The sequence below is a fragment of the Hemiscyllium ocellatum genome, chromosome 47, assembly GCF_020745735.1.
Source record: "Hemiscyllium ocellatum isolate sHemOce1 chromosome 47, sHemOce1.pat.X.cur, whole genome shotgun sequence".
NCBI lineage: Eukaryota > Metazoa > Chordata > Chondrichthyes > Orectolobiformes > Hemiscylliidae > Hemiscyllium > Hemiscyllium ocellatum.
Genome location: NC_083447.1, coordinates 9,232,814 through 9,258,977, shown reverse-complemented (window position 1 = coordinate 9,258,977; position 26,164 = coordinate 9,232,814). Strand labels below are relative to the sequence as shown.

The 26,164-nt window shown below is 41.1% G+C and overlaps 2 protein-coding genes across 2 annotated transcripts in view; one reads left to right on the top strand and one right to left on the bottom strand.

The window, feature by feature from the left end:
- Positions 1–816: 816 nt before the first annotated feature.
- fkrp (fukutin related protein) lies at positions 817–20,169 on the bottom strand. Its single transcript, XM_060856226.1, has 3 exons — positions 20,127–20,169; positions 13,615–13,822; positions 817–4,727 (listed from the first exon to the last, which is right to left on the bottom strand). The coding sequence occupies exon 3, from the start codon at positions 4,548–4,550 to the stop codon at positions 3,045–3,047; it is 1,506 nt and encodes a 501-aa protein (XP_060712209.1). The 5' UTR covers positions 4,551–4,727; positions 13,615–13,822; positions 20,127–20,169; the 3' UTR covers positions 817–3,044.
- Positions 19,688–26,164, top strand: part of LOC132836769 (striatin-3-like) — a 52,753-nt gene continuing 46,276 nt past the window's right edge. The window contains exon 1 of the mRNA XM_060856223.1: positions 19,688–19,941. Coding sequence (XP_060712206.1) covers positions 19,729–19,941 — 213 coding nt within the window. The 5' untranslated portion in view covers positions 19,688–19,728. The remainder of the gene's footprint in view (positions 19,942–26,164) is intronic.

Sequence of the window (26,164 nt, the reverse complement as noted above, 5' to 3'; positions counted from 1 at the left end):
TCCTCACAATCCTGCCTAGTTTTCCGTCATCAGCAATATTGCATTTGGATAACTTACATATATCTTGAAGAGCTGGGGTCCAAGCACTGACCCCTGCGCTACATCACTAGACACTGCCTGACATTCACAGAAAGACCCATTTATTCCCATTCTCAGTTTTCAGTCTATCATCCAATTCTGAATCCATGCCACCATATAACCCCACTGCCATGTGCTTTACAGTTGCTCACTACTCTCTTCTGTGAGACCTTATCAAAAGCCTTTTTAAAATTCAAATTCATCACATCCACTGGTTCTCTGCTATCTATTCCATTAGCTGTATCCTCAAGAACTCTCCAGTAGATTAGTTAGGCATGATTTCCCTTCATAAACCCATGCTGATTTTGTCTAATCCCATTAATGCTTTCCAAGTGTTCTGTTATCATGCATTTAAAGCAAACTCTAGTATTTATCTCAAACTCATGTTGGGCTAACTGGTCTATAATTACTTTTTTCTCTTCCTCCTCATTTTAACAATAGCAAGGTTACATCTACCACAGTCCAATCTGCAGGAACTGCTCCAGAGTCTACAGAAATTTGGAAAATGACAATCAATTCATCCAATATTTCCAGCTCACTGTCTTTATTCTCAGGGATGCAGATTATCAAATTCTGGGAATTTTCTTCAAAAATCTGCTCAAGGGATGTGGGCATCACTGGCCAGTCCAGCATTTAAAGCCCATCTCTAATCACCCTGAAGACTGATACCAATCAATCACATTGCTGAGGGTTTGGAATCACCAGACTGAAAAAGGATGCAGATTTCCAACACTGAAAAACTTTAATGAACCAGATGAGTTCTTATGATAATAGAGTTCAGACTAGCATTTTTATTCCAGATTTGTATTGAATTCAAATTTCACCATTTGCCACGTTAGATTTGAACATAAAGCCCCAGAACAAGGGTGGCATGGTGGCTCAGTGGTTAGCATTGCTGCCTCACAAGAGCAGGGATCTGGGTTCAACTCCAGCCTTGGGCGACTGTCTGTGTGGAGTATGCACATTTGGCCCATGTCTGTGTGGGTTTCTACTGGGTAGTCCAGTTTCCTCTCACAGTCCAAAGATGCACAGTTTAGGTGGATTGGCTATGCTAAATTCCTGACGAAGGGCTAGGGCTTTTGCCCGAAACGTCAATTTTCCTGCTCCTCGAATGCTGCCTGACCTGCTGTGCTTTTCCAGAACCACTCTAATCTAGACTCTGATTTCTAGCATCTGCAGTCCTCACCTTTACCATGCTAAATTACCCATAGTGTTCAGGGATGTGTATGTTAGGTGCATTAGCCATGGGAAATGCAAGGTTACAGGGATGGGTTTGGGGGGGATGCTTTTTGGAGGATCAGTGTGGACTCATTGGGCTGAATAGCCTGTTTCCACATTGTGTGGATTCTATGGAACATTAGCCTAGGGTTCTGGATTATCAGTTTAGTGACACCACTGCTTTCCCCATTATCAGCCTTTTGTCCTATTAATTCCTCTAGCACCATTTTTATTTCACCAATACTAATTTTCTTCAATTCCTCCCTTGGTTTTTGGAAATTTATGTTTTCTTTGGGGAAGACCGAAACAAATCTCAGTGTTCAGTCTCTTCAGCAGTGCCACGGTTACTTTTACACCTACCCGAGAGAGCAGACCAGACCACACACATCATGTATTCCAAAGTTCAGAGTGCAGCTTGTGACTTCTAACTCACAGACAAAATTGACAATGCTGAACCATGAAGATTGCAACAGTGGAAAATGGTGAGGTCATAGTGGGAGCTGCTAGTTTGGCATTAATACATTAAGGATTGGAGAATGACGATGATAGCACGGATAAGATACCGGCCTTAAACTACTGGATGAGCTAGAATTTGTGTCTGGGATTTTGACCCTGAAAGGACCGAGCTGAGAAAGGCTTGGATTGGTATATAAACTAAAGGAATAACTGAGGCCTGGATAGGAGGTTTATTAAATTGGCAGTGGCGTAGTTCATTGGAATTTCACAACATGATTTTTCAGAAAATATATCAATAACTTAAACATGGCATTGATCACGTTTTAGTTCAGGTTCTGAAGAGTCACTGAGCATCTTCTAGTGCTCTGCATATTTTTAAAGTTCAAATTTTGCTTGCACATAACTCCAGATAATTTAATTGATCTCATATCAACTGGATTTATAATTCTGTAATTAGGAGTTTGAGCGGTACTCTCAAAGTTTGAGCACTCCTGAGAAAATTTACATCCTTTCATCTCATATATATTTAAAGCTATTGTATATTAAAAGGAATGATATTCCCATACTAACTTTGCTTGATAGGTTAATGGTAGTTGTTTTTTTCCCTAGCATGGGGGATTTCGAGACTAAGGGACATATTTTTAAGGTGAGAGGAGGTTGATTTAAAAATACGTGAGGGGCAAATTTTTACACAGAGGGTGGTTGGCATGTGGAATGAACTTCCTGAGGAAGTAGTGGATGTGGGTTCAATTATAACATTTAAAAGGCATTTGGATAAGTAGGTGAATAGGAAAGGTTTGGAGACATATGGGCCAGGAGAAGGCAGGTGGGACTAGTTTAGTATGGGATTATGGTCGGTGTAGACTGGTTCAACTGAAGGATCTGTTTCTGTGGATGACTCTGTGACTACATGGTGCAACACTGGAGCTAGGACAAAAGGCCTCATGTTTAATCTGTCTGTGGTCAGGTCAGGTTAGGTTGGGGATAAGACCATCCAGGTTTCCAGATGCTGCAGTGATACAGCACTACCTGTTGGAAAGTGAGTGAGTGCGGATATTAAGGAGTAAAAGTCTCCCATCTTCCACTCATTTCCTCACTATCTCTATCTGAATCCCCAAATCAAAAAGGTCCAGATAATGCCACCATAATTCCTGGAACTATCTCCCAGGAAGATGCGGTGTCTTCAAGAGAGAAAATGGGGAGGAAGAAATAAATGTGGAACAATAATTATCTGTGATATAACGTCTCAAAAGATTCTACCAGTCCTTATTGCTAATTAATATCCTCTGCATTTAATCCTTCCTCTCTAACTTTTTCCTGGCAGGGTTTGGGTACTCAGGATTTTCGATGACACCCTCTCCAAATTTCAATTCTAGGAAGCGCCTGTGATTGTTGGGTGCAAGTGCAGTTATTCCAGCAAACTGTATGGGGACCAGTGGTTTCAGAAAGTGCTCTGGGAACTCCATGTCCTGTTTGTGGTCCATCCACGTGTTTTTGGTCATGATTCCATCTCTGGCATAGAAAGGCCACAAGTCAACATGCAAGTGGTTGCTTTCGCTGTATTGCACACGGTAGAAGTCACCTTCCACTGCCTTTTCCCACACGTAGCCATTCTCGTCCACAACCGATCCAGAGTCCAGGCTCCTTAGAAATTCGCAATTTTCCACATCATCCAGATAAATCCCAAGGTCCACGTCGTAGTCCCATGGAATGATGTCCTGGTGACGGACTGCTCCCAGAAGAGTTCCGCCCTCCAGCCAGTAGCGGACACCAGAGGACTCCAAGATGTTTATGACATACTTGGTAGTCTCGCGCAAGGCTTTGAGGCAACAAGGTGGAGTCCACCTGTTTTCATATAGGTACTCAGGCGTGTCATCATGCACCGTCCTGAAACAGCGAGGAGTATCTTTGTTGCAGCCGTACCACTGCTCCTTTCCATTGGGCTGCACCACATGCTTCACGCCGAAGTCTTTGAAGAGTTGGGACAGCCTTGCTTTTGTGTTGATGTCTGCCTTCCACCGGTTATGGGCTGACATGAATAAAGAGCGGTGGTACGACGAGAACACCACATTCTCTGCCATCTTCACCTTCCAGCCATGCAGTGAAGACTGGACAAAGAGGGATGTCAAGAGCGGCCTTGTCATGGGCTGAGAGAAGTTGAACAAATCCTCCGTTCGAAGAAGAACCACTGCATCTCCGTCAATGGCATCGCAAACCTGGGCAGGAGAAAGCTGATAGACGGCAGTCCACTCCTTAAGACTAACTCGCAGGTTTAGACAGTGGAATGTTTCCTCATTCTGAATAGGAGCTGCTACCATCTGAATCTTTCCTTTGTTGGCCTCAAACTCCTGAAGAAGATGGTCAAGCTGCTGGGTTGAGTCCAATTGCACCCCGTCAGGCACCAGAAGGGTGTACTCAGTGTTGATGTAGAATTCAGGCCTGGTGACATAGTACGGCTGATCTGGAGATGCCTTCAATAGCACGACCTGTATGTTCTGCTTATTGGGCAGGTCCAGTGGTGGGTATGGTAGTTTGTCAGCCACCACAACAATGGGCTGGTCTGGTCTTTGCTTCAGGAAAGACTGCACCACACCTACTACCCAATTCTCAAAGTCTTCAAACTCTCGTATTAATACAGTGATCCCAGTGACTCTTGAAACTGCCAGTTTCCTGGAGGCAGCCTTCCCTGGGACTTTGTGTTTCAGCATTTGCTGCTGAGTTTTGGAGACATAGTAGAGAACGATGAGATTAATCATTATTGCCCCAGTCAGCAGCATCTGGCAAAAACTAACCCGCATTGTGCTTTTTAATAATTCAGTAGTGTTGATAATTAATTTGTTCACGTTGCAACTTTTCTTGAATTATCTCTCATTGTCTTTTAAAATTGCAAAAATGACCAATCACATCAAGATCCTGATTCATGGTCAACTAATAGTTGCAATTAATTCACCAGAAACATACAGTCTTCTTTGGATCTAAAAACAAAAATAGAGAAATTATTCTGCAAAGAGATAAAAGTACTCATTAATTGATGACTACGTGCAGAATGGAATCTCCTCAGTCTGGTATTCCTTGTAGAGGTCAGTGAATACATTGGACTTGTTGACTATTAACAAAAGTTAAGAAATAGGAACTGGAGTAAATCTTCTCAAATCTTCCATCATTCAACAAAGTCATGACTGAATAATAATAGCAAGCATTAATATAAAATGTCCCAAGATATTTCACATGAGCCTCAGAAACAAAGTCTGATACAGAGATATATTAGGAAATATTAGAGCAGGTTATCAAAAGTTTGGTCAAAGAGTTGGTGATTGAAACATCCTATAGGAAGAAAGAGACCAAGTGGCAGATAGGTGTCTGGGCTTATGGCCCAGGCAGCTGAATGTATCATCACCAAATGCCATGATACTTCAAGCCAGAGATGCTCAAGGGGCCAAAATTAGAGAAGCACAGATATCTTATAGGGTTGCAGATTTGAGGAGATTTGAGAGATCCAGAAGAGCAAAACTATAGAGGAAGTTGAAAATAAGAATGATAATTTTAAAATGAAGGTTTTTCTTAACCAGGAGGCAAGTGAGTCACAGGTGATGAGTGAACATACTCTCTGTGGATTAGGATATTTCAAAGGAAATTAAGTAGGGAGGATTTACTAAAACTATATCAGGTACTAGTCAGACTATAATGGAATGCTGAACAGTTTTGGATGCCTTATCTAAGGAAAGATACATTGGCATCGGAGACAGTCCAGGGAAGGTTCACTAGTCTGTTACCAGGTATGGAGGGACAGTCTTATGAGGAGAGGTTGATTAGGTTGGGACTGTACTTGTTGAAATATAGAAAAATGAGAGGCCATATGATTGCAACATACAAGATTCTTGGAGATTAGATGGGATTAATCAATAACAGTCAGCATGATTTTGTTAAGGAGTGGTCACATCTGACCAATTTATGGAGTCATACAGCCCGGAAAGAGACCCTTCAGTCCAATTCATCCATGCCAACCAGGTAACCTAAATTGTACAGTCCCATTTGCCTGCACTTGGCCCATATCCCTCTAAACCTATTCTATTCATGTACCTGTCCAAATGTCTTTTAAATTTTGACATTGTACCTGCCTCTACCACTTGCTCTGGAAGCACATTCCATACCAGCACCACTTCAGGTCCCTTTTAAACCTTTCTCCTCTCACCTTAAACCTATGCCCTCTAAAGTCATAGTTAGAGCTATAAAGCACTGAAACAGACCCATCAGTCCAACTCGTCTACCGCCGATCAGACATCTTAACTTTACTTAGTGACATTTGCCAGCACTTGGCCCATATCCCTCTAAACCCTTCCTATTCATATACCCATCCAGATGCTTTTTAAATGTTGTAATTGTACCAAACTCCACCACTTCCTCTGGGAGCTCATTCCAAACACACACTATCTTCTGCGTGTAAAGGTTACCCCTCAGGTTCCTTTTAAATCTTTCCCCTCTCATCTTAAACCTTTGCCCTCTAGTTTTGTACCTCGCCTACCCTGGAGAAAAGACCTTATCTGTTTAAGCTATCCATGCCCCTCATGATTTTATAAATCTCTACAAGGTCACCCCTCAGCCTCTGATGCGCCAGAGAAAAAAGCTCAAGCCTATTTTGCCTCTTCCTGTTAGTCAAACCTTCCACTCCCAGCAAATCCTTGGAAATATTTTCTGCACTCTCAAGTTTAACAACGTTCTTCCTATAGAATTGTACGCAATATTCTCTTGAAAGCATTCTATGTTTTGGCTTCAACTGCTTTCTGTGGCAGAAAATTCCACAGGCTCACCACTCTCTGGGTGAAGATCTTTTTTATCTCAGTCCTAAATGATCCAATTCCATATCCTTAGGCTGTGACCCTAGCCCTGGACTCCTCGGTCATCAGGAACATCATTCCTGTGTTTAAGCCAGTCTAAATCTGTTAGAATTTTCTATATTTCTACAAGATTCAACCTCCCTCCCATTCTTCTAAACTCCAGTGAATATGACTGTAACTGATCCAGTCTCTCTGCATACATCCGTTCTGCTATCCAAAGACCCAGTTTAACAAACCTTCCTTGTACTCCCTGTACAGCAAACATCCTTTCTCCAATAAGGACACTTATACTGCATGCAATACACCAGATATCGTCTCACCAAGGCCCTGTGCAATTGTAGCATGACAGCCCTGCTCCTGTACTCAAATCCTTCCACTATGAAGAAGGTCATCCAACCAGTTGCCTTCTGCACCTGCGTGCTTACTTTCAGCAACTGCTGTACAAGGACACCCCGGTCTCGTTGCACCTCCCACTTCACAATCCATCGCCAATTAGATAATAATCTGCCTTCCTGTTTCTGCTACCAAAGTGGACAACCTCACAATTATCTGTATTGTACTTCATTTGCCATGACTCAACTTGTCAACAGACATGAATTGAATTGAACTGAATTGAATTTATTGTCATGTGTACCGAGGCACAGTGAAAAGCTTTGTCTTGCAAGCAACACAGGCAGATCACACAGATAAGTAGCATAGATAAGTAAATAATGGGTAAACAGTGGCAAAAACAGAAACACAGGTACAAGCAAAAGTTAAGAGCTTGTGAGTCCATTCAGTATTCTAACAACAGTAGGGTAGAAACTGTTTTGAAAATGGGTGTGTGTGTGTGTGTGTGTGTGTGTGTGTGTGTGTGTTCAGACTTTTGTACCTTCTCCCCAATGGTATAGGTTGTAAAAAACCATTGCCAGGGTGGGATGGATCTTTGAGAATGCTGGCGGCCTTTCCTTGACAGCGGGCTTAGTAGATGGATTCTATAGATGGGAGGTTGGCCTTTGTGATTGTCTGGGCCGAGTAAATGAAATGTTTGATTTTCTTTACTTGGAGCTCACAAAAAAATCCTGATTAACCATCCTACTTGCCCTGAAAACAGCAACTCTCAAACTACTCGTGACTCACTACTTGAGCACCAGTTCTTCAAGTATTATGTTGTGTCTTATATCAACTTACACTCAGAATCCTAATGATCAGTGTTTGACTTTATCAATGAACATCTCCCCCCTCAGATAGACTGACTGGACAGCCTATGCTCTCTGTGATTACAGTTTTCATCCCCTTATCGAAGGAAAGATATACTGGCATTGGAGACAGTCTGGAGAAGTTCTGCTAAAATGATTCTGGATTTAGAGGGAATTTCTTACAAGAGGAGGTTGAATAGGTTGGGCTTGTACTCATTGGAATGTAGATGATGTAAAAGAAACCTTAGTGAAACGTACAATATTCACAGCGGGCTTGACAGGTAGCTGTGGCTCTAGTTTTGAACTCCCCTACCCTTGGAAAAAAACCTTGACTATTCACCTTATCAATGCCCCTCATGATTTAATGAACCTCTATCAGGTCATTCCTCAGCCTCCAATGCTCCAGGGTAAGAAGTCCCAGCCTATCCAGCCTCTCCTTAACTCAAACCCTCCAGTCCCAGCAACTTTCCTGTACTGTTTCTGGTTTAACAATATCCTTCCTAGGGCAGGACGACCAGAATTGTAAGCAATATTCCAAAAGTGGCCTTACCAATATCTTGTACAGCTGCAACAAATGATGTACTCAATGCTCTGATCAATGAAGGCAAGCGTGCCAAATGTCTTCTTCACCATCTTGTTTACCTGCCACGTCACTTTCAAGACACAATGAACTTGCACCTCTAGGTCCCTCTGTTCAACAACATTCCCCATGGCACTACCATTAACTGTGTATGTTCAGGCCTGGTTTGCCGTACCAATATGCAACACCTCATTTATCTAAATAAAACTCCATCTGCCACTTCTCAGCCTATTGTTCCATATTATCGAGATCTTGTTGTATTCTTAGATAACCTTCTTCACAGTCCACTATGCTACCAATTTTGGAGTCATCTGCAAACTTATAAACCAAACCTCCTATATTCTCATCCAAATCGTTGATATAAATAGCAAACAACAGTAGACACAGAACTGATTCTTGTGGCACACTGTTGGTTACAGGCCTCCGGTCCAAATAACAATCCTCTACCACCACACTCTGTCTTCTACCATCAAGCCAATTTTGTGTCCAATTGGTTATCGCTTCCTGATTCCCATGTGATCTAACCTTACAAACCAATCTACCTTGCGAGACCTTGTTGAAGGGCTTGCTAAAGTCCATGTAAACGCTTTGCCTTCACCTATCTTATTGGTAACCTTTTCAAAGTATTCAATCAAATTTGTGAGACACAATTTCCCACACATAAAGCCATGCTCAGTTTCCTTAACCAGCCCTTGCCTTTCCAAATGCATACAAATCCTATCTTGCAGAATCACCTCCAACAAATTAACCACCACTGACATCAGACTCACCAATCTATAGTTCCCTGGCTTTTCCTTAAACAATGGCACAACATTAGCCACCCTCTGGTTTTTTGGCACCTCATGCACAGCTGTCGATGATACAAATATCTCTGCAAGGGATGCAATCTCTTCTCTGGCTTCCCATAATATTTTGGAATACACCTGATCAGGTCCCGGATATTTATCTACTTTTACATGTTTGAAGAGATCCAGTAAATCCTCTTCTGTGACGTGGAATCTTTTCAAGACATCACTACTTATTTCCCCAATTTGCCTGGCTTCCATGTCATTCTCAACCGTAAATACTGAGGCAAAACATTTGTTTAGTATCTCAATCATCTCCTGTGATCCCACACATAGACAGTCTCATTGACCTTTAAGGGCCCTATTCTCTCCCTAGTTATTATATTACCCTTATTGTACTTGTTGAATCTCTCAGAATTCTCCTTAACCTTATTTGCCAAAGCTATCTCATGTCCCCTTGTTGCTCCTTTGCTTTCCCTTTTAATTTGGGCAGCACGGTGGCACAGTGGTTAGCACTGCTGCCTCACAGCACCAGAGACCCGGGTTCAATTCCTGACTCAGGCGACTGACTGTGTGGAGTTTGCACGTTCTCCCCGTGTCTGCGTGGGTTTCCTCCGGGTGCTCCGGTTTCCTCCCACAGTCCAAAGATGTGCGGGTCGGGTGAATTGGCCATGCTAAATTGCCCGTAGTGTTAGGTAAGGGGTAAATGTAGGGGTATGGGTGGGTTGCGCTTCGGCGGGTCGGTGTGGACTTGTTGGGCCGAAGGGCCTGTTTCCACACTGTAAGTAATCTAAATCTAAAGTGTACTTCTACTCCCATATACTCCTCCAGGGATTCACTTGATCCCAACTGTCTATACCTGTCATTGCCTCCTTCTATTTCTTCACCAGAGCATCAATATCTCTAGTTATCCAGTGTTCCCTACACCTACCAGCCTTGCCCTTCACACTAACAGGAACATTCTGTCACTGTACTCTCATTATCTCATGTCTTTGCCTATGAACAGCCTCCCCCAATCAACTTTTGAAAGTTTCTGTCTAATATCACCAAAATTGGCCTTACTCCAATTTAGAATTTTAACTTTCAGATCAGGCCTATTTTTTTCCATAATTATTTTAAAATTAATGCAATCATGATCGCTGGTCCCACAGTGCTCCCCCACTGACTCCTCAGTAAATTGCTCTGACTTATTTCCCAAAAGAAGGTCAGGGTTTGCTCCTTCTCTAGTAGGTACATCCACATATTGAAGGAGAACATTTTCTTAAACACGCTTAACAAATTCCTCCCTATCCAAGCCCTTTACACTAAGACAATCCCACTTTGTTTGGAAATTAAAACTCCCTACCATTACAATCCTATTGTTCTTACAGATATCTGAGATCTCCCTACATATTTGCTCCTCAATTTCCTGCTGACTATTGGGGACCATGCAGTACAAGCCCATCCATGTTATCATCCCCTTCCTATTTTTCAGTTCCACCATATAACTTCATTGGATGATCCCTCAGGAATACCCTCTCTAAGTACAGCCATAATGTAGTCCTTAATGAAGAGCTGACCAGGTGTGTGGATGATGGCAATGCATTTGATATCGTCTATTTGGACTTTAGCAAAGCTTTTGATAAGATCTTGCATGGAAGACCGATAACGAAGGTAAGTCCCATGGGTCTAAGGAATTTTGGTTAAATGCATCCAGAATTGGCCAATTGGTAGGAAACAGACGATGATGGTTGAGGGGTATTTTTGTGACTGGAAGCATATGTGTAGTGGGTTCCACAGAGATCAGTGTTGGGACCTTTGCTGATTATGGTATACCTAAATGATTTAGGCCTGAATGTCGGTTGGTTGAACAGTAAGTTTGCAGATGATAAGAAAATTGGTGGGGTGATAAATAATAACAGAGAGGGTCTTAGATTATGGGAGGAGATGGACTGTGGCAAATGGAATTAAATCTGAGTAAGTGTAGGGTGATGCATTTGGTCAGGACAAACAGCACGAGAATACAGGATAAACAGTAGGGCCCTGGGAAACACGGAGGATTAGAGAGATGTGGACATGCATGTCCACCAGTCCCTTAGAGTAGCAGAACAGGTAGATGAATTGGTTATGCAGGCATATGGGATAGTTGCCTTTCTTTATTACCTGAGGCATTGAGTTTAAGAGCAGGGAGGTTATGCTGGAATATTTTAAAATGTTGATAAGGCCAAAATTGGAATATTATGTGCATCCTGGAATCCACATTATAAGAGGGAGGTGATTGCACTGGAGAGGAAGCAGAGGGGTTTCATCAGGAGGTTGCCCGGGCTGGAGGGTTTTCGTAATGAGGAGAAGTTGGATTGACTAGCATTGTTTTCCTTGGAGTGGGGAACACTGAATGGGTCATGATTGCGTTGTATAAAATTGAAGGGCAGAGAAAGATAGATAGGAAGGAGATTATCCTTTTGATAGAGAGATCAATGAAGCAGAGATTTAAAGTAAGGCGCGGGAAATTTAAGAGGGGATGCAAGAAAAATATTGTTTCACCCAAAGGAGGGTGGAATTCTGGAACTCACTGCCTATAAAGGTGGCGGAGGCAGAAACCCTCATAAAACTACAGAAGGCTGTAACACAAAGGGACTCGGAGCTACTTGGACATAAAACACAGAAAGTCAGCACACAGGTCCTCAGGTAATCAGGAAGGCTAATGGAATGTTGGCCATTATTTCAAGGAGGTTAGAGCATAAGAGTAGGGAAGTCTCATTGCAACTGTACAAGATGCTTGTGAAACCACATCTGGAGTACTGTGAGCAGTTTTAGTCCCATTACTTAAGGAAAGATATCATAACAGAAAGTTATAACGAGGATGATCCCCAGTATGGAGGGATTGTCTTAGGAAGGTTGAGCCAGTTGGGATTCTACTCATTGGAATTTTCAAGAATTAGAAGTGATCTCATTGAAACATATAGGATTCTTAAGGGACTTAACAGGGTAAATACTGAGAGATGGTTCCCCCTGAGGGAGAGTCAAGGGTCAGAAGGTATAGTCTCAGAGTAAAAGGTGCACTAATAGAAGACTGAGATGAGGAGGAATTTCTTATCTCAGATGGTTCAGAGTCTTTGGAACTCTTTGCCATAGTGAACTGAGGGGGCAGAGTCCTTGTGTACATTTAGGACTGAGATAATTGATAATATGATCAGTAGGGGAATCAAAATTACAGGGCAAGGGCAGGAAACTGGATGTAAGGGATGTCAGAATGGCAGAGCAGGCTCTGTGACTCTATAACACCTCTTACATTACATGTCTGTAACAGCAGCAAATTTTCAAACTTCTGCTTATTTTCAAAAATGAGGAACATACACAAACACTTCTATTTTTCAGCAACTGATCTGGGAGAACAGGAGTTCACCTCAGCATATTTGGGGAATGGTCAAGTCCCATCACTTATTAGATTACTTACAGTGTGGAAACAGGCCCTTTGGCCCAACAAGTCCACACCGACCCGCCGAAGCGCAACCCACCCATACCCCTACATTTACCCCTTTACCTAACACTACGGGCAATTTAGCATGGCCAATTCACCTGACCCACACATCTTTGTGACTATGGGAGGAAACCGGAGCACCCGGAGGAAACCCACGCAGACACGGGGAGAACGTGCAAACTCCACACAGTCAGTCGCCTGAGTCGGGAATTGAACCCGGGTCTCAGGCGCTGTGAGGCAGCAGTGCTAACCACTGTGCCACCGTGCCGCCCAACTTCCTAGCTCCATGTTGTGAAGCAGCACTTACACTGAAGGTTTCATTGCAAAAATAAAAGACATCCACTTAACTGTGGCTCAGCTTTCAGCATCTTCACTCCTGAGAACCAAAAACAGTACATTTCATACTCTCAGCTGAGCCTGGATTGTCAGCCTTCTTCTCATGACTCCAGGCTCCACAAGGAGTCAAGGTCGCAATACAGCAACCAATGTCTCCCTTTGCACCTGGCATTTAAACAAGCTTGAACAGGCATCAATCGATCAGGGAGAGACCTGAACACAGATTTTTATCATAAACGGAATCAAGTGTTATAAGGATAAGGCAGGCAAGTGGAGCTGAGGATTATCAGATCAGCCATGACCTCATTGAATGATGGAGCAGACTTGATTGGCCAAATGGTATGTTTAAGCTCTAGCATCTTATGATCTTACTACTAAGTGACAAGACACTTCAGGTTCAGCTAAAGGTGCCCTCTTCCCAAAAAAGTGAGAACCGAGACACTATGGGCAGCTTACAATCCCTGGAAATTATACTAAATATCATTCCATAATGTTATCATTGTCTGGACTTGCTCCAATGCAAAAGGGTTAATATTTCTGTATCCGAGGCAAGGAATATGGAGTCATTAAAAAAAAAGTACTATATCTATAATTTGAATGTAACTTGTACTTTAACTTGCACTTCAACTTAAATTTGTGCTCAAACGGGTCAGTACAAAAGATAACACATTTGTAACTCAAATAATACCTTGTTTTCAAAGTTGTTGGCTGCTGAAGAATAGATTGAATCCAGGCCAGCATACTCTCTCATACACTTGCCCCCCATTGACAGGAACTGTGCTTGCAGGTGCAAGTTGGTGTGTTCCATTCAGAAGCAAGATTTCTCACTTTTCCGTGATGATCAGGTGTCTCCAGGAATTGCATATTTATCCTCCAGACACTGTTGCAAATACACACTGGAGAAAAACCATTAGAGTATTTTAAATTTTTCTTTGAATACCCCTGTTTATTGGTTATAAGAGCATTAAAGATGGGAGAAGATCATCTGTCAAGGATAGCATGGATTAGTGGAGCAGGTTGAAACCTGAGTATTGATGGAAAAGTACAAGATCAGGGGTCATTAACACTACATAGTTACTAACAAATTCAATGGGTAAATGAAGGGAAATTTCTTCACTCAAAGAAAGGTTTTAATGTGGAATGGTTGTGCAAATAGCTAATATGTTTCCAACATGTAATTAGATGAGTACATGAGAGAAAAGACAGCAGAAAGATATGTTGAAAGGCTCAGATGGGGTAGATGGAATGGAAGGCACTTGCATGAAATATAAGCATCCAGTTGGGCCAAATGGCCTGTTTCTGGGTTGTATATACTCTGTAGTCAGGAATCATCCAGTTAAATAATGCAGAGTCTTTTGGCTTTCCAATTGGCCATCAGAGGACAGGGGGTAATAAGGATGGGCATCTTTTTGTGTTGTATGTTTCTATTACTCTGTCAGGTGACCAATGGCAGGAGCATTGGGGTGTATCAATGGACACATGCTCATTTGAGATCTCCAGGAATACATTCAACAAGAGCTAACAAACGTGTTCAGGAGTCACTTCATAATCTTAGATGTACCGTTACTGATCTACGTAACTGATTTTTCTTCACAGTGATTTTCTCATCTTGGCTGTGCTTTTGTGATGGCCAGATACTCCAAAAAAAACCCAACTAGACTTAACCAACTGGGTGGCACAGTGGCTCAGTGGTTACCACTGCTACCTCACAATGCCAGAGACCCGGGTTTGATTCCAACCTCAGGCGACTGTCTGTGTGGAGTCTGCACATTGTTCCTGTGTCTGCACGGATTTCTTGCGAGTGCTCCGGTTTCCTCCCACAATCCAAACAGTGCAGGTCAGATGAATTGGCCAAGCTAAATTGCCCATAGTGTTCAAGGATGTGTAGGTTAGGAGCATTAGTCAGGGCTAAACATAGAGGAATGGATCTGGGTGGTTTACTCTTTGGAGGGTTGGTGTGGACTTGTTGGGCCGAAGAACCTGTTTCCACACTGTGGGGAATCTAATCTTAACCTACTAATGGTCATATTCATTTTTGATCTAACAAGTAATACAAGAAGGAACTTTTGACATGCTCACACTGCAATGGCTTGTGGATTGGAACCTCCTTTTTTCGCATCGACAAGTTCCAAAATTGTTCACTTTACTGCTAATTAAAATTCTGGTTCAGTGGGGAGCACTCTTGCTTCTGAGTCAAAATGTTTTGAGTTCAAGTCCCCCTCCAGAGGCCTCATGCAATTTAGCCTGACACTCCCAATGTACTCCTGAGAGAGGGCTGCAGAGTTGGAGCTTTTGTATGAGATTAAAATTAAGTTTATTGTATGCAAGAGCTTGGCACTAGACGACAAAGAGCAAGGGAGTACTCTCTGCTGTCTCAATCAATATTCACAAGGGAACGGTAGCAGAGTGGTTATGTTACTTACTGGATTAGTAACTCAAGGGCTTGGACTAATTATTACACTAATGGACTAAGATGGTAACCTTCTTGAAATATATAACTTGATAGGTTGAATACTGGGAGGATGTTCCCACATTTAGGAGAAATTAGAACTAGGGGATGCAGGTTGAAAGTAAGGGAACTCCCCTTTAAGACGTAGATGTGAATTTTTTTTTGCTTAGAGGGTTATTAATTTGTGGAATTCTCTGCCCCGGAAAGTAAAAGGCTGTGTCTTTGAATTCATTCAAGGCAGAGTTAGATAAATTTTTGATCGATTGGGCATTACACAAAATTAAGTCAGCTGCTTTCTGATTTTGCAAGCGTGCTATTCAAGAAGGAAGTTCATGACCTTTTTGAGAGCAATGAGGAACGGGCAATAAATGCTGGCATGGCTAATGATGCCATCACATGAATAAATTTTAAAAATGTTGGGATGTTCCCAAGATTCATGATAATGTAAATATCAATAAATCAACACTTGCCTCTTCTATTTTTTACATTTTACTGATGGATGAGTTATATTTTGGTTGAACATTTACTGGCAATATTAAATAAGTATCAATATTACGCATATGGTTGTTGTAATAAAAGGAATATTAAAATATCTTGAGGCAAGGGAAAAAGAATGGAGCTAGGTGAGATGGAGAAAAAGATTGATGCAATCTTGATTGTGCTGAAATGTTACATTTTTATGGAGAAGACACACTGGCAAAGCAGTTTTGTTAACATCAAAGCAGGGTGGGCTTGCATTATTAAGGTAAGCTTCAGTAAAGTGCTATCACAGTGATAAACATAACCTTTGGAACACTAATGGTTGATTGTGGGTCACAGTGTATTACATAAGATTGGCAACTCTTCCGGGATGTATTGCTGGAGATTTGGTCATGTGATATCTGATTGCATAGTGTCTGGTCACAAGACATGCTGACAGGTTATAAATGCTACTGTATTTATTTTATAAAGGTCAGGTCTCTTGTAGTTTCTTATTAATGCTGCTGCTGATCCTGAGCTGAGAGCCAGAAGGCTTTCCCTATGTGGACAGAAAAGAGTACAAAGCTCTACCTTTTTCCACAGCAGTGTGAAGAAACCAACTCCCAGGTCTCCCAGGCAGTTGGAAAGATCTGGCTCATTTTGGCAGAGATTGAAATAAGTACACCGTGCATAGTGAAGAAAAGATGATGCTACAAAAGAAATTATACAGTGCCTTTCACAATGTCAGCACATCCTGAAACTCTTTACAGCAAACCAGCAAATGTGATAATAACCAGCCAATCTATTTCACCAATGTTGCTGGAGGGATAAGTATTGGTTGGGACACCAAAGATTGCTCCCTTGCTAGTTGTTAAAATTGAGGCAGCTTTTCCATCCACCCGATAGGGTAGATGTGACCTCATTTCAAAATCTGTTAATGCAGCATTGCATTAGGAATGGCAGCCTGGACATGTATCAACTGCAACTCAGTTAGTAACATGCTTGCCTCTGAACCACAAGATTCCACTCCAGGATTTAAGAATAGAAATCAAGATTGACACTCCAATATAGTAGTGAAAGCATTCTGTCAGAGGTGTCGTATTTCAGATGAGATGTTAAACCAATGCTCTGTCTGGCCACGTAGGTGTATGTACAAGATCTCAAGCCATTACTTTAAAGGAGGACAGGGGTGTTTTCCCTGGTGTCCTGGCTAAAATTTATTCATCAATCAACATCACAAAAAAATAGAATATGTGGTTATTACTGTACTGTCCAGATTTACCAGATTAAATAATTTCAGTGTATTTAAAACTAACAACCAAATATTGCCAAGTCTACTGTTTCAGCCTTCCAGTTCAAACACTAACTCAAAGGCCAAGGAAGAACATTAAGACCAGTACTGTGGCTGACTACCATAAAGGGTCAATGCCAAAATACCTTGATATTACTCTTAACTGTACCTTGACTGACTGATAACATCTCCAAAACTCTGGAAAAAATATCCAAAAGAACTGTGGATGCTGGAAAGCAGAAACAAAATCAGAAGTCTGGCAGGATTTGTGGAGAAAAATCAGAGTTAACATTTCAGTCTGACGTCCTGAAGAAAGGTCACTGGACCTGAAAGATTAACTGATTTCTCTCCGCAGAAGCTGCCAGACCGCTGAGATTTTCCAGCAATTTCAGGTTTTGTTTCCAAAACTCTGGAACCTAAGTCAAGACAAGACTGAATCTCATAAAGAAACTGGCAGGTACCACCTGGCGTAACAGAACTAACACACTATGCACTGCTTTTCTTGCCCTAATCTATCCAAAGCAGATTCTTGCTGCTCAACAACGACCACACAAACATCTCCAGAAAGTCATGAACATTGGGACCAATATAGTTTAGAGTGACTGAATTCCTGTGCTGACAAATATTGAACCTCCATATGGAATAATCCTCTTTAAAGAACACCATTGACCAAGAGCAGTCAGAATTCCTTTAACACGAGACTTTAGGAAAAAAAAGCCACATTCTTCACTTCATCCCATCTGGTTCACTAATATCCTTCAGGAAGGAAACTGTGATTTTACCTGGCATTGGTCTAGATGTGACTCCAGACCACAGCAAGTGGTTGACTCTTAACTGCCCCCTGGACAGTTAGGAATGGGCAATAAATGCTGGCCTAGTCAGCAATGCTTTCATCCCATGAATAAAATAAATTCCCTGATGTTACGACACGGTGGTGAACCTTTCTGCTAATTAAACCAAACACCCAGAAAAGCTCACCTCACCTCATAGTCTGGTTAAGTATGAGTGACAGAGAACTCCGCAAATTCCACTATTTAAAGACAAACTATCAATTTTATTCTTTAACTCTAAATGTGAACATTAAACAACAACTATTTACAACTCTAAGTCTCCTTTCTCTTAAAGGTCTGTTATCTATCTCCAACTCTATAACAATATGCTGATCCAATAAAAGCCCCTATTAAAATTACGGGTCAACTTAATTTTCAAAACCAGACATGTGGCTGTCATTGTCGGCGTCTGTCTTCCTCTGGACGTAGATCTCCTTGGGCTGTCTTTGGTCTTTTGTTGCAAAGATGTTTAATATGTAAAAGGTACCTTTGATTGAGGCTGTTTTGAATAGCAGTCTCTCTCTAGATGGCAGTTTGTTGCTCTCTCTCACTGGCTAACTTTTAAAATGCCAGTTACTTTATACCCTAAACATTGGATTGACTCATTGGTTTGATGTTGTTAAAACAGTAACATTCAGATTTTAGTATCCTGGAGCATAATTTAAACTGATTGGTTAAATTAAATGGTGGTCAAAATAACTGCGGTATCTAGTTTACGGTCAAATTTTACGTATTTTCAATGTTCCAGTACACTCTGAGTTTGCTAGTTAATCACATGACAGTTGCTTGCAAACTCTCACTGCCAAAACAGCAACTTCATCACACCTTCAACTTCATAATACCTCCCCTTAAAAAAACTCATCATAATGAAAAAATGGCTTTTTTTCTTAACCCCATTACAATGAAATACACATACATAGAACATCTGTTCAATCTTATCTATACTTTATCCACACCCTACCAATTGACGACAGCCCCACTGTTGAGTGCAAACTTCACTGAACATGACCTGCTATCTGACCCAAGCAATGAAGTCCAGATTACACCCTTCCAATGAAAATCTGGAGAAGCTTCAACTACTTGAGGACAAGCCATGGAAAATGTTGGCCATATGCTCCAAAGGTGCACAAGTTCAAACTGTGGCATGCAAGTTTAACCATCAACTATGTACTGCGGGATAAATTCCTGGAAGCATCATAACCATACACACTGCATCAGCCATAGGCATTTGGAATGATATGTTCAACAGTGAACTATCAATGTTTCATGAGTTAGCATTATGAATTTTAAAAATCACACTGATGTTTGCTTTGCTGAGTGAAAATTAGCTACTGCACTTCCTATATTGCAGCAATGACTGCACTCCAAAATGTCCTACAGTGGTTTGAGATGTCTGGTGGTTGTGAAAAGCGTTATGTAAATGCAAGTCTTTCTTCTCTCTCTATACAGACCTCCAACCCACACAACTTGTGAGTCAGAGTGCTACGCACTGAGCCACAGCTGACATTTGCAGTTTTTTTTTAAAATAGAAAGTAGTTAATTAACAAGATATAGCATCATGTGCCACAGATGGTGCCCTGTGCTTCCCTCAGACAGACACACCAACATCCTTTCTACTCAATGAATGACTCTTGACTGGAGTGTAGGATGTTGTGGTGCGCATTATTTGGCAGGAAGTCAGCCCGCCTCCGTGGCTAGGGCGCATGCGCCGCCCGTTCAGGCCGACGGGGACCTCACTATCTGGCAAGGGGACAAGGACGAGACGGCCAAGAGATGGAAGGGCAGCCAGCCGCCATGGCTTCGGCGCTCGGCGGCGCGGGCTGTCCGAACCCGGCGACCCCACCAGCCCTGGAGAAAATCACCTCAGAAAACTCCCCGGAGCCGGATTCCTACACGGTGCCGGGGATTTTACACTTCATCCAGCATGAATGGACACGGTTTGAGATGGAAAAGGCGCGATGGGAAGCGGAAAAAGCCGAACTGCAAGTAAGTGAAGCAGCCGAAAAAAAGAGGGGGGGGTCAGACGGTGTCGGAAAAAAAATCGAAATCCCAAATTCCGTTTTCATTGTTCCAGTCGGTTCTTTACGTTGAACGCTATCGATATCTGAGGAAACGCGAGTGCGAAAACGTGCTTCATGGGAGAAAAAGAGGTTTTTCTCAGAAAAAATTACCTTCTATTGTTGCGGAGGGTCGGTGGTGCGCAGCCATCTTGGATTTAAAGATGGCGGATTGTGGTTATGTCATGAGCTCAAAAAATCCTACTCTCGAAATTGCAATTATTTATGCTTTTTATAACCCTTTGCAACGTGAGCTATTCATACATTGTACCTGCAACAAGCCTGACATTGTTTTAAACGTTTGATAGGCAAAGATAGTGTATCTGAGGGCTAAGTGGAGTTTCCTCTCCAAATGTTGAGGATTCCTCTTACAAATGCTGTCTCCTAAGAATTTGTCTTTTTTTCGTCCTGTTTATTAGGGCGTTCAATAATTGAAGACTTGTTAAGTACAGCACTTGTAACTGTCACACCTTGTAGATGTCTAGTCTGCTTTAGAATCAGCAAAGTGGGTGATTTTGAGTTGTAGTACTGCTATGAGAACTTGATTTTTGCATTGATCTTATGGATTGAAGACCTGCCAGGATCCCTGAAACTAAATTTCACTGAACTCTCAAAATGGGAAAAGTGGATCGAATTCCAATGCTTTCATTGTACAACGCAGAGGAAATTGATGTTCTTTTTACAGCTGACTTTGCATTTTGAATTTCTAAATTATTTCAGATTCAAGCTAATTTTAGCTTATTTATTTCTCCAAGGGTAATGCACCTTTATAGTTTATTGTCACCTGGTTTGAGAACAATAATGTGGTCTTGAACATAGAAATAAATGGTCAGACCAGAATGTAACCAAATATAAGGTTAGTGTTCATCTGAGTTCAGTTACAACTTCTCTTCATGGATTTCTTTCATGAATCTGATTTTGTATACGTATTTAATGTTTTCCTTTGTCTGTTTCTTGCTGCATTGTAGCTGTTGAAATATGATCTGCAGTCTTTCTTTAATCATTTTCTACTCTCCACTGATGGCTGTTCATATAAACCCAGAGCCATTTCTAAACTAGGGCACAGAATCCTAAATTTGGAGCAATGAATCACAATTTTTTTTCATGTTTAGACTTACCTTTGTTATAAATCAAATTCTTACCATAAATATATTTGGACCAGTTAAATTAACAGCTTAAAAAATATTTATGACACTGTAGAATGGAAGCTAAAATCGGGATCAATGTGGAAAAATTAGTCCACCTGATGCAACAATACACATATGAGAGTGAATTTCTCTGTAAGGCAAGCATAAAGTAAGGTTTTACTTATTACATGGCTATAAATATTGTCCAACTCGTCCATGCCAACCAGATATCCCAACCCAATCTAGTCTCACCTGCCAGCACCCTGCCCATATCCCTCCAAACCTATTCCTATACCCATCCAAATGCCTCTTAAATGTTGCAATTGTACCAGCCTCCACCACATCCTCTGGCAGCTCATTCCATACACGTACTACCCTCTGTGTGAAAACGTTGCCCCTTAGGTCTCTTTTATATCTTTCCCCTCTCATCCTAAACCTATGTCCTGTAGTTCTGGACTCTCTCTCTCTCTCTCTCTTTCCTCCCCCCCCCCCCCCCCCCCCCCCCCCGGGAAAAGACTTTGTCTATTTATCCTATCCATACCCTTCATAATTTTGTAAACCTCTATAAGGTCACCCCTCAGGGTCTGTTTCCATGCTGTACATCTCTATGACTCTATAAATAAGAACTGATTAGGTGTTTGGATTATCTATGCTACTTGGTCTGTTTTTCACAAAATATTGGAAGAGGGAGAAGGGAATGGTAGAATTGAAAGTATGACTCTGATCTTTATCCACATTGCTATTGAGTTGAAAGTATATGATATTATTGCAGGATAGCTTGACTATGATTCTTTCCCCCGTTTGGTCTCCCCTCATTTATCTCCATATTAAGGTTTCCAATATGCCACATGTGAATACCATTGTATATGGCTGTCCAAACTCTACAATCAGCTTCAAATAAAAATCCAAGTTCTCTTGAAAGAGGATCAATGGAAAAAGATGCCTGTTTTTTAAACCTTCAGGCACAGGACCGGCATTTCCCTAAAGTTTTTTTTTGTTATTGACATGGTGTCAAGACCTGCATTTATTGCCTATCCCTAGTTTCTTTCATGATGATTCTTGAATTGTAGCATTCCTGCTGTAAATATGTTCTTTCAGTACTGTTAGGTAGGGAATTTCTGTATTTTGATCCAGTGATAATGCAGGGTTGATTATTATTGGTGTGTAATTTGGAGGGGAACTTGAACGTAATGACATTTCATCTGTCAGCCACCCTTGTCCTTGTGAGTGCGAGTCCCCAGTGGAAGTTTGGGAGTTGCTGCTGGAAAATCTTTGGATAACTGCTGCAATAGATCTTGTAGAAAGTACACATTGCTTTCTCCCTTTTGGTGTTTTGGGTATTTAAGAGTGATGAGGTGCTGATCAAGTAAATGCTGAGCCCTCCGGGAAAGAGAATTCTGTAGGATATAAAATCTTATGAGAGAAAAAAAAGAGTCTCCTCATCTCTTTCTTAATTGGGAGACCGTTATTGTTAAAGTGTCCCTTTGTTCTAAGCTTTCCGAGAAGGGAAATGACCTTTCAGCATCTATTCTGTCAAATCCCTCAAGATCTTATGCATTTTAATGAGATCTCCTCTCAGTGTTCTGAACTCCAGTGGATACAGGCCTAACCTTTCCTTATAACACCCTGTGAATTAGTTGAATGAACATTTAGCAAACCGCTTCTAATGCTTTCCTTAATTAAGGAGACCAACACTGTACACTATATTCTGATGTCATCTTATCAATGCCCTGTACAACTGTAGCAAAAGTCCCTCTTTTGGAATCCATTCCCCTTATGATAAGCAGCAGCATCCCATTTACCTTTCCAGTCAGCCACTATGCTTGCGTGCTGACATTGAGTCATGCACCAGGACACCCAAATCCCACTGTATCTCTGAGTTCTATAATCTCCCTCAATTTAAATAATTGCATCATGTTTCTTCTTCATGCTATTTAAATACCGGCCTCTCTATTGTTGAAATAGCTACATATTTATGGATCTGACGTTGTTCCTGATCACTGGTGGCCCTTGGAATATCACTAATAGAGTAACCTGGTGACAGTAATGCCTTTGATATTTCAGCAATATATTACATCACTTCATTAATGTAAAAACAGGTGGAAAAGCCACAAATTTGACTCTAATGAGAGCTTAACACAGTAGTTTGAGTACCTGACAACTTGGCTTCCAGTTAAGAGCTCAGCAGTTCAGATTCTGGGATTGTGAGTGTGCAGTCATGAGTTTTTCACATCTTCTCTGTGGTTGTTAATTTGGGCATAAATCAGTGATCTTCTCATTTGTGTTGCTCAGTTAAATGCTACAGCAGTCAACGAAATCATCAACGCAGTTTTGTTTATTTTTAAAGAAATGTCAAAGGAGCAGATGAGAGTGGCAAGCTAGCAGTGTCACTTTTATGTTAAAGTCAGTGGTGTCTAACATGTCACAAACATGATTTGAATCTGGCCACATAATGGTCAATGTGGCTCAATTTTAAATAGAGTGGAAGTGAGAAAGATAGGTTCAAAATGGTCTGTGCAGGTGCCTAGTCTTTACAAGCTGGTGGATAACAACTGAGTTGGACAGGAGAAAGCTACTAAATGGCAAAATCTTCCTTTGTCAAATGTTTCCTCAGTCTCAAGTTGTTAATTAACTTTAGCTTAGTGGGATCATCTGCTAATTTATTGAGTTAACAAAATAAGTAAGCGAAGATTTCAATTTTAATTAATTATGCCCATGGTAAAACAAAGAAGTAAACTAAACAGGCTGAAACACAGTCAATGAGGCACAGAAATATGATTTAAGTAGTGAATTTTCTGCTATGGAGAGGTTTTCATTGCCTTATAGAGAATACTTAATTTGTACTTGCTGAAAAAGGATGGTTGAGTTCCCTTTAGTGTTCAAGCAGGCAAATCAGAAAGCTGCCAGGCTGAGGCCTTAGCCTACACAGTTGCCTGGTCACAGCTAATGAAGCTATGATTATATTCAAAATTTTTAGGTCACAGGAGAATGTTGGTGAGATTTCCTATTCCTAAGTACTCTCCCATCCCCTCCTTGTATGTGTCTGCGTATGATTAATGAAGCATGTTTTGGCACAAATATAGACCACCCCAACTTTGCATACCTTGCCAGCATCCTGTCTAGGCTTGTACATGAAGAATGATAGATGTGTGGCAAGGCCTTTAAAAAGGAGAGGAAGATTGGTGGGAAAGACAGAATAGGAAAATAAAATTGATATTGTGCTTGTATCCATATTTGATTAATAATTTTCACTTTTTCCTTATGGCTTAAATGTATTATTGAAATGTAATCCCATACACAAGCTCTGTTTTTCTCCTCAAATCTTCCCACTATAATCCTTATCTTTTCACCTGAAGGGTTCCCCAAGAGTCAGTGGATTTAAACGTACTGTTAACTTATAGTGGCTATCCACATTGCCCATAGAAAGTTTGGGCCCAGTCGTATCTGTGCTCAAAATGCACTAGAAAGCAATGGATATGGATTAGCAATGGAATCTCTGGATCACTTCACCTCCCTGATGTTGCTGAAAGTGCAAGTTGTTGTAGCATATGTCTGATTGTCTCGTCTCATCCAGTTCAGATCAGTGTGTTTTATGCTTAGTGCCATAACTATATTACAGGCACATGGCTTATCCAGTGATTGAACAAAGCCAATCCTGCAATCAAGTCGTCATAGAAAAGCAAAGTACTGCGAATAGTGGAGATCTATCATAAAAATTGAAAGTTCTGGAGGAGCTCAGTAGGTCTATTACCGGCTGTGAAGAGAGAAACAAAGTTTTAACATTTTGAGTGCAATATGACACTTTCTCGAAACTGACAAATGAGGTGGAAAAGTGGTGGCTTTTCTACTGTGGAAAAAAACAAGGAAAGTGCAAGTGAAGAGAAGGGATAGTCACATGAATAGTGGAGGGTGGGGGAGTATAGAAGATGACAATGTCATAAAACAAAATGATTGCAGAGAAGCAGCGTAGATTAAGGATAGCTGTTAGTTTCAGAATATAGATCAGCTCTGCTGGAAGCAAATACATAAAGAACCAAACAATTCATGGAGATCAAAGTTCATGATCTGACTATGTTCACCTCTGTTCAGTACGATGTGCTGTAAAGTGCCTAAATGAAGTATCTCCTCCTTTGTTTTCTTTCTTCATTGCTGAGCAAAATACTTCTGTGCGGTGTAAACAACTGATTAGACTATGTGTTCTTCCCTTTAGTAAGGAAGTATCAAAACAATTGTGTGCTTTTCTGTTTAATACAATCTGTGAGCTGGATGGTCAGCAGTATCTGGCGCAAATGCTGAACGTTTGTGTACTTCTGATTTAAAAATATAGAGTACTGCTTAGGAAGCTAAACTCTTGCAAATGCATAACTGCTTATCATTGACTTTTAAAATTACTTTTTATGCTCAAATTTTATTCAAGTCAGGGGTATTTGTAACAGAGACAAAAACTTGAAAGAAACTTCTCAGTAACCCTCTATCTGTTTGTTCAGTTAAATGTTGAAGTTTTGCTAGAAAATAGATCAGTTATACAAGTATTTCCAACAAAACCACCTTATTTCCTTGTTAATATTGTCGCAAGAGGATATTTTGCATTGTGGACCGATATTCACTAGGATACTGGTTTAAAACTCTTTTTACATTAAACTTAAAATAGTTGCTTCATTCCATCAATCTGCCACAGCATCTAAAGGGGAAAATCCAGCATTGTCGTAATTCTGTCAAGATCAAAATATTTTGTTTTAATTTTTGTATTGAAACTTGCATTTCGTTGCTACAAATGTCTGATTTCTCACCTGAAGCAAAATACCACGGTGATTTACAAAGGAGGCAAGATGGGAAGGAGGAGAGAAATAAAATTAGAGTAGGAATTGGGGGGAATAGAAGGGTGTGTGGATGGTTTTGAGTGCAGCTAAGGAGACAGCTTGGCTGAAGGAGTTGCCTAAAGCAGTATGGAGCATCTTACAGCTGATTCCAGTGGTGGAGTCAAGGCAGTTTATTTATCCAATCAGCTCCCAGGAAGTTAATTTT

Excerpts from the sequence above, each read along its gene's own strand:
- fkrp (XM_060856226.1), bottom strand. The coding sequence starts at position 4,550 with ATGCGGGTTAGTTTTTGCCAGATGCTGCTGACTGGGGCAATAATGATT.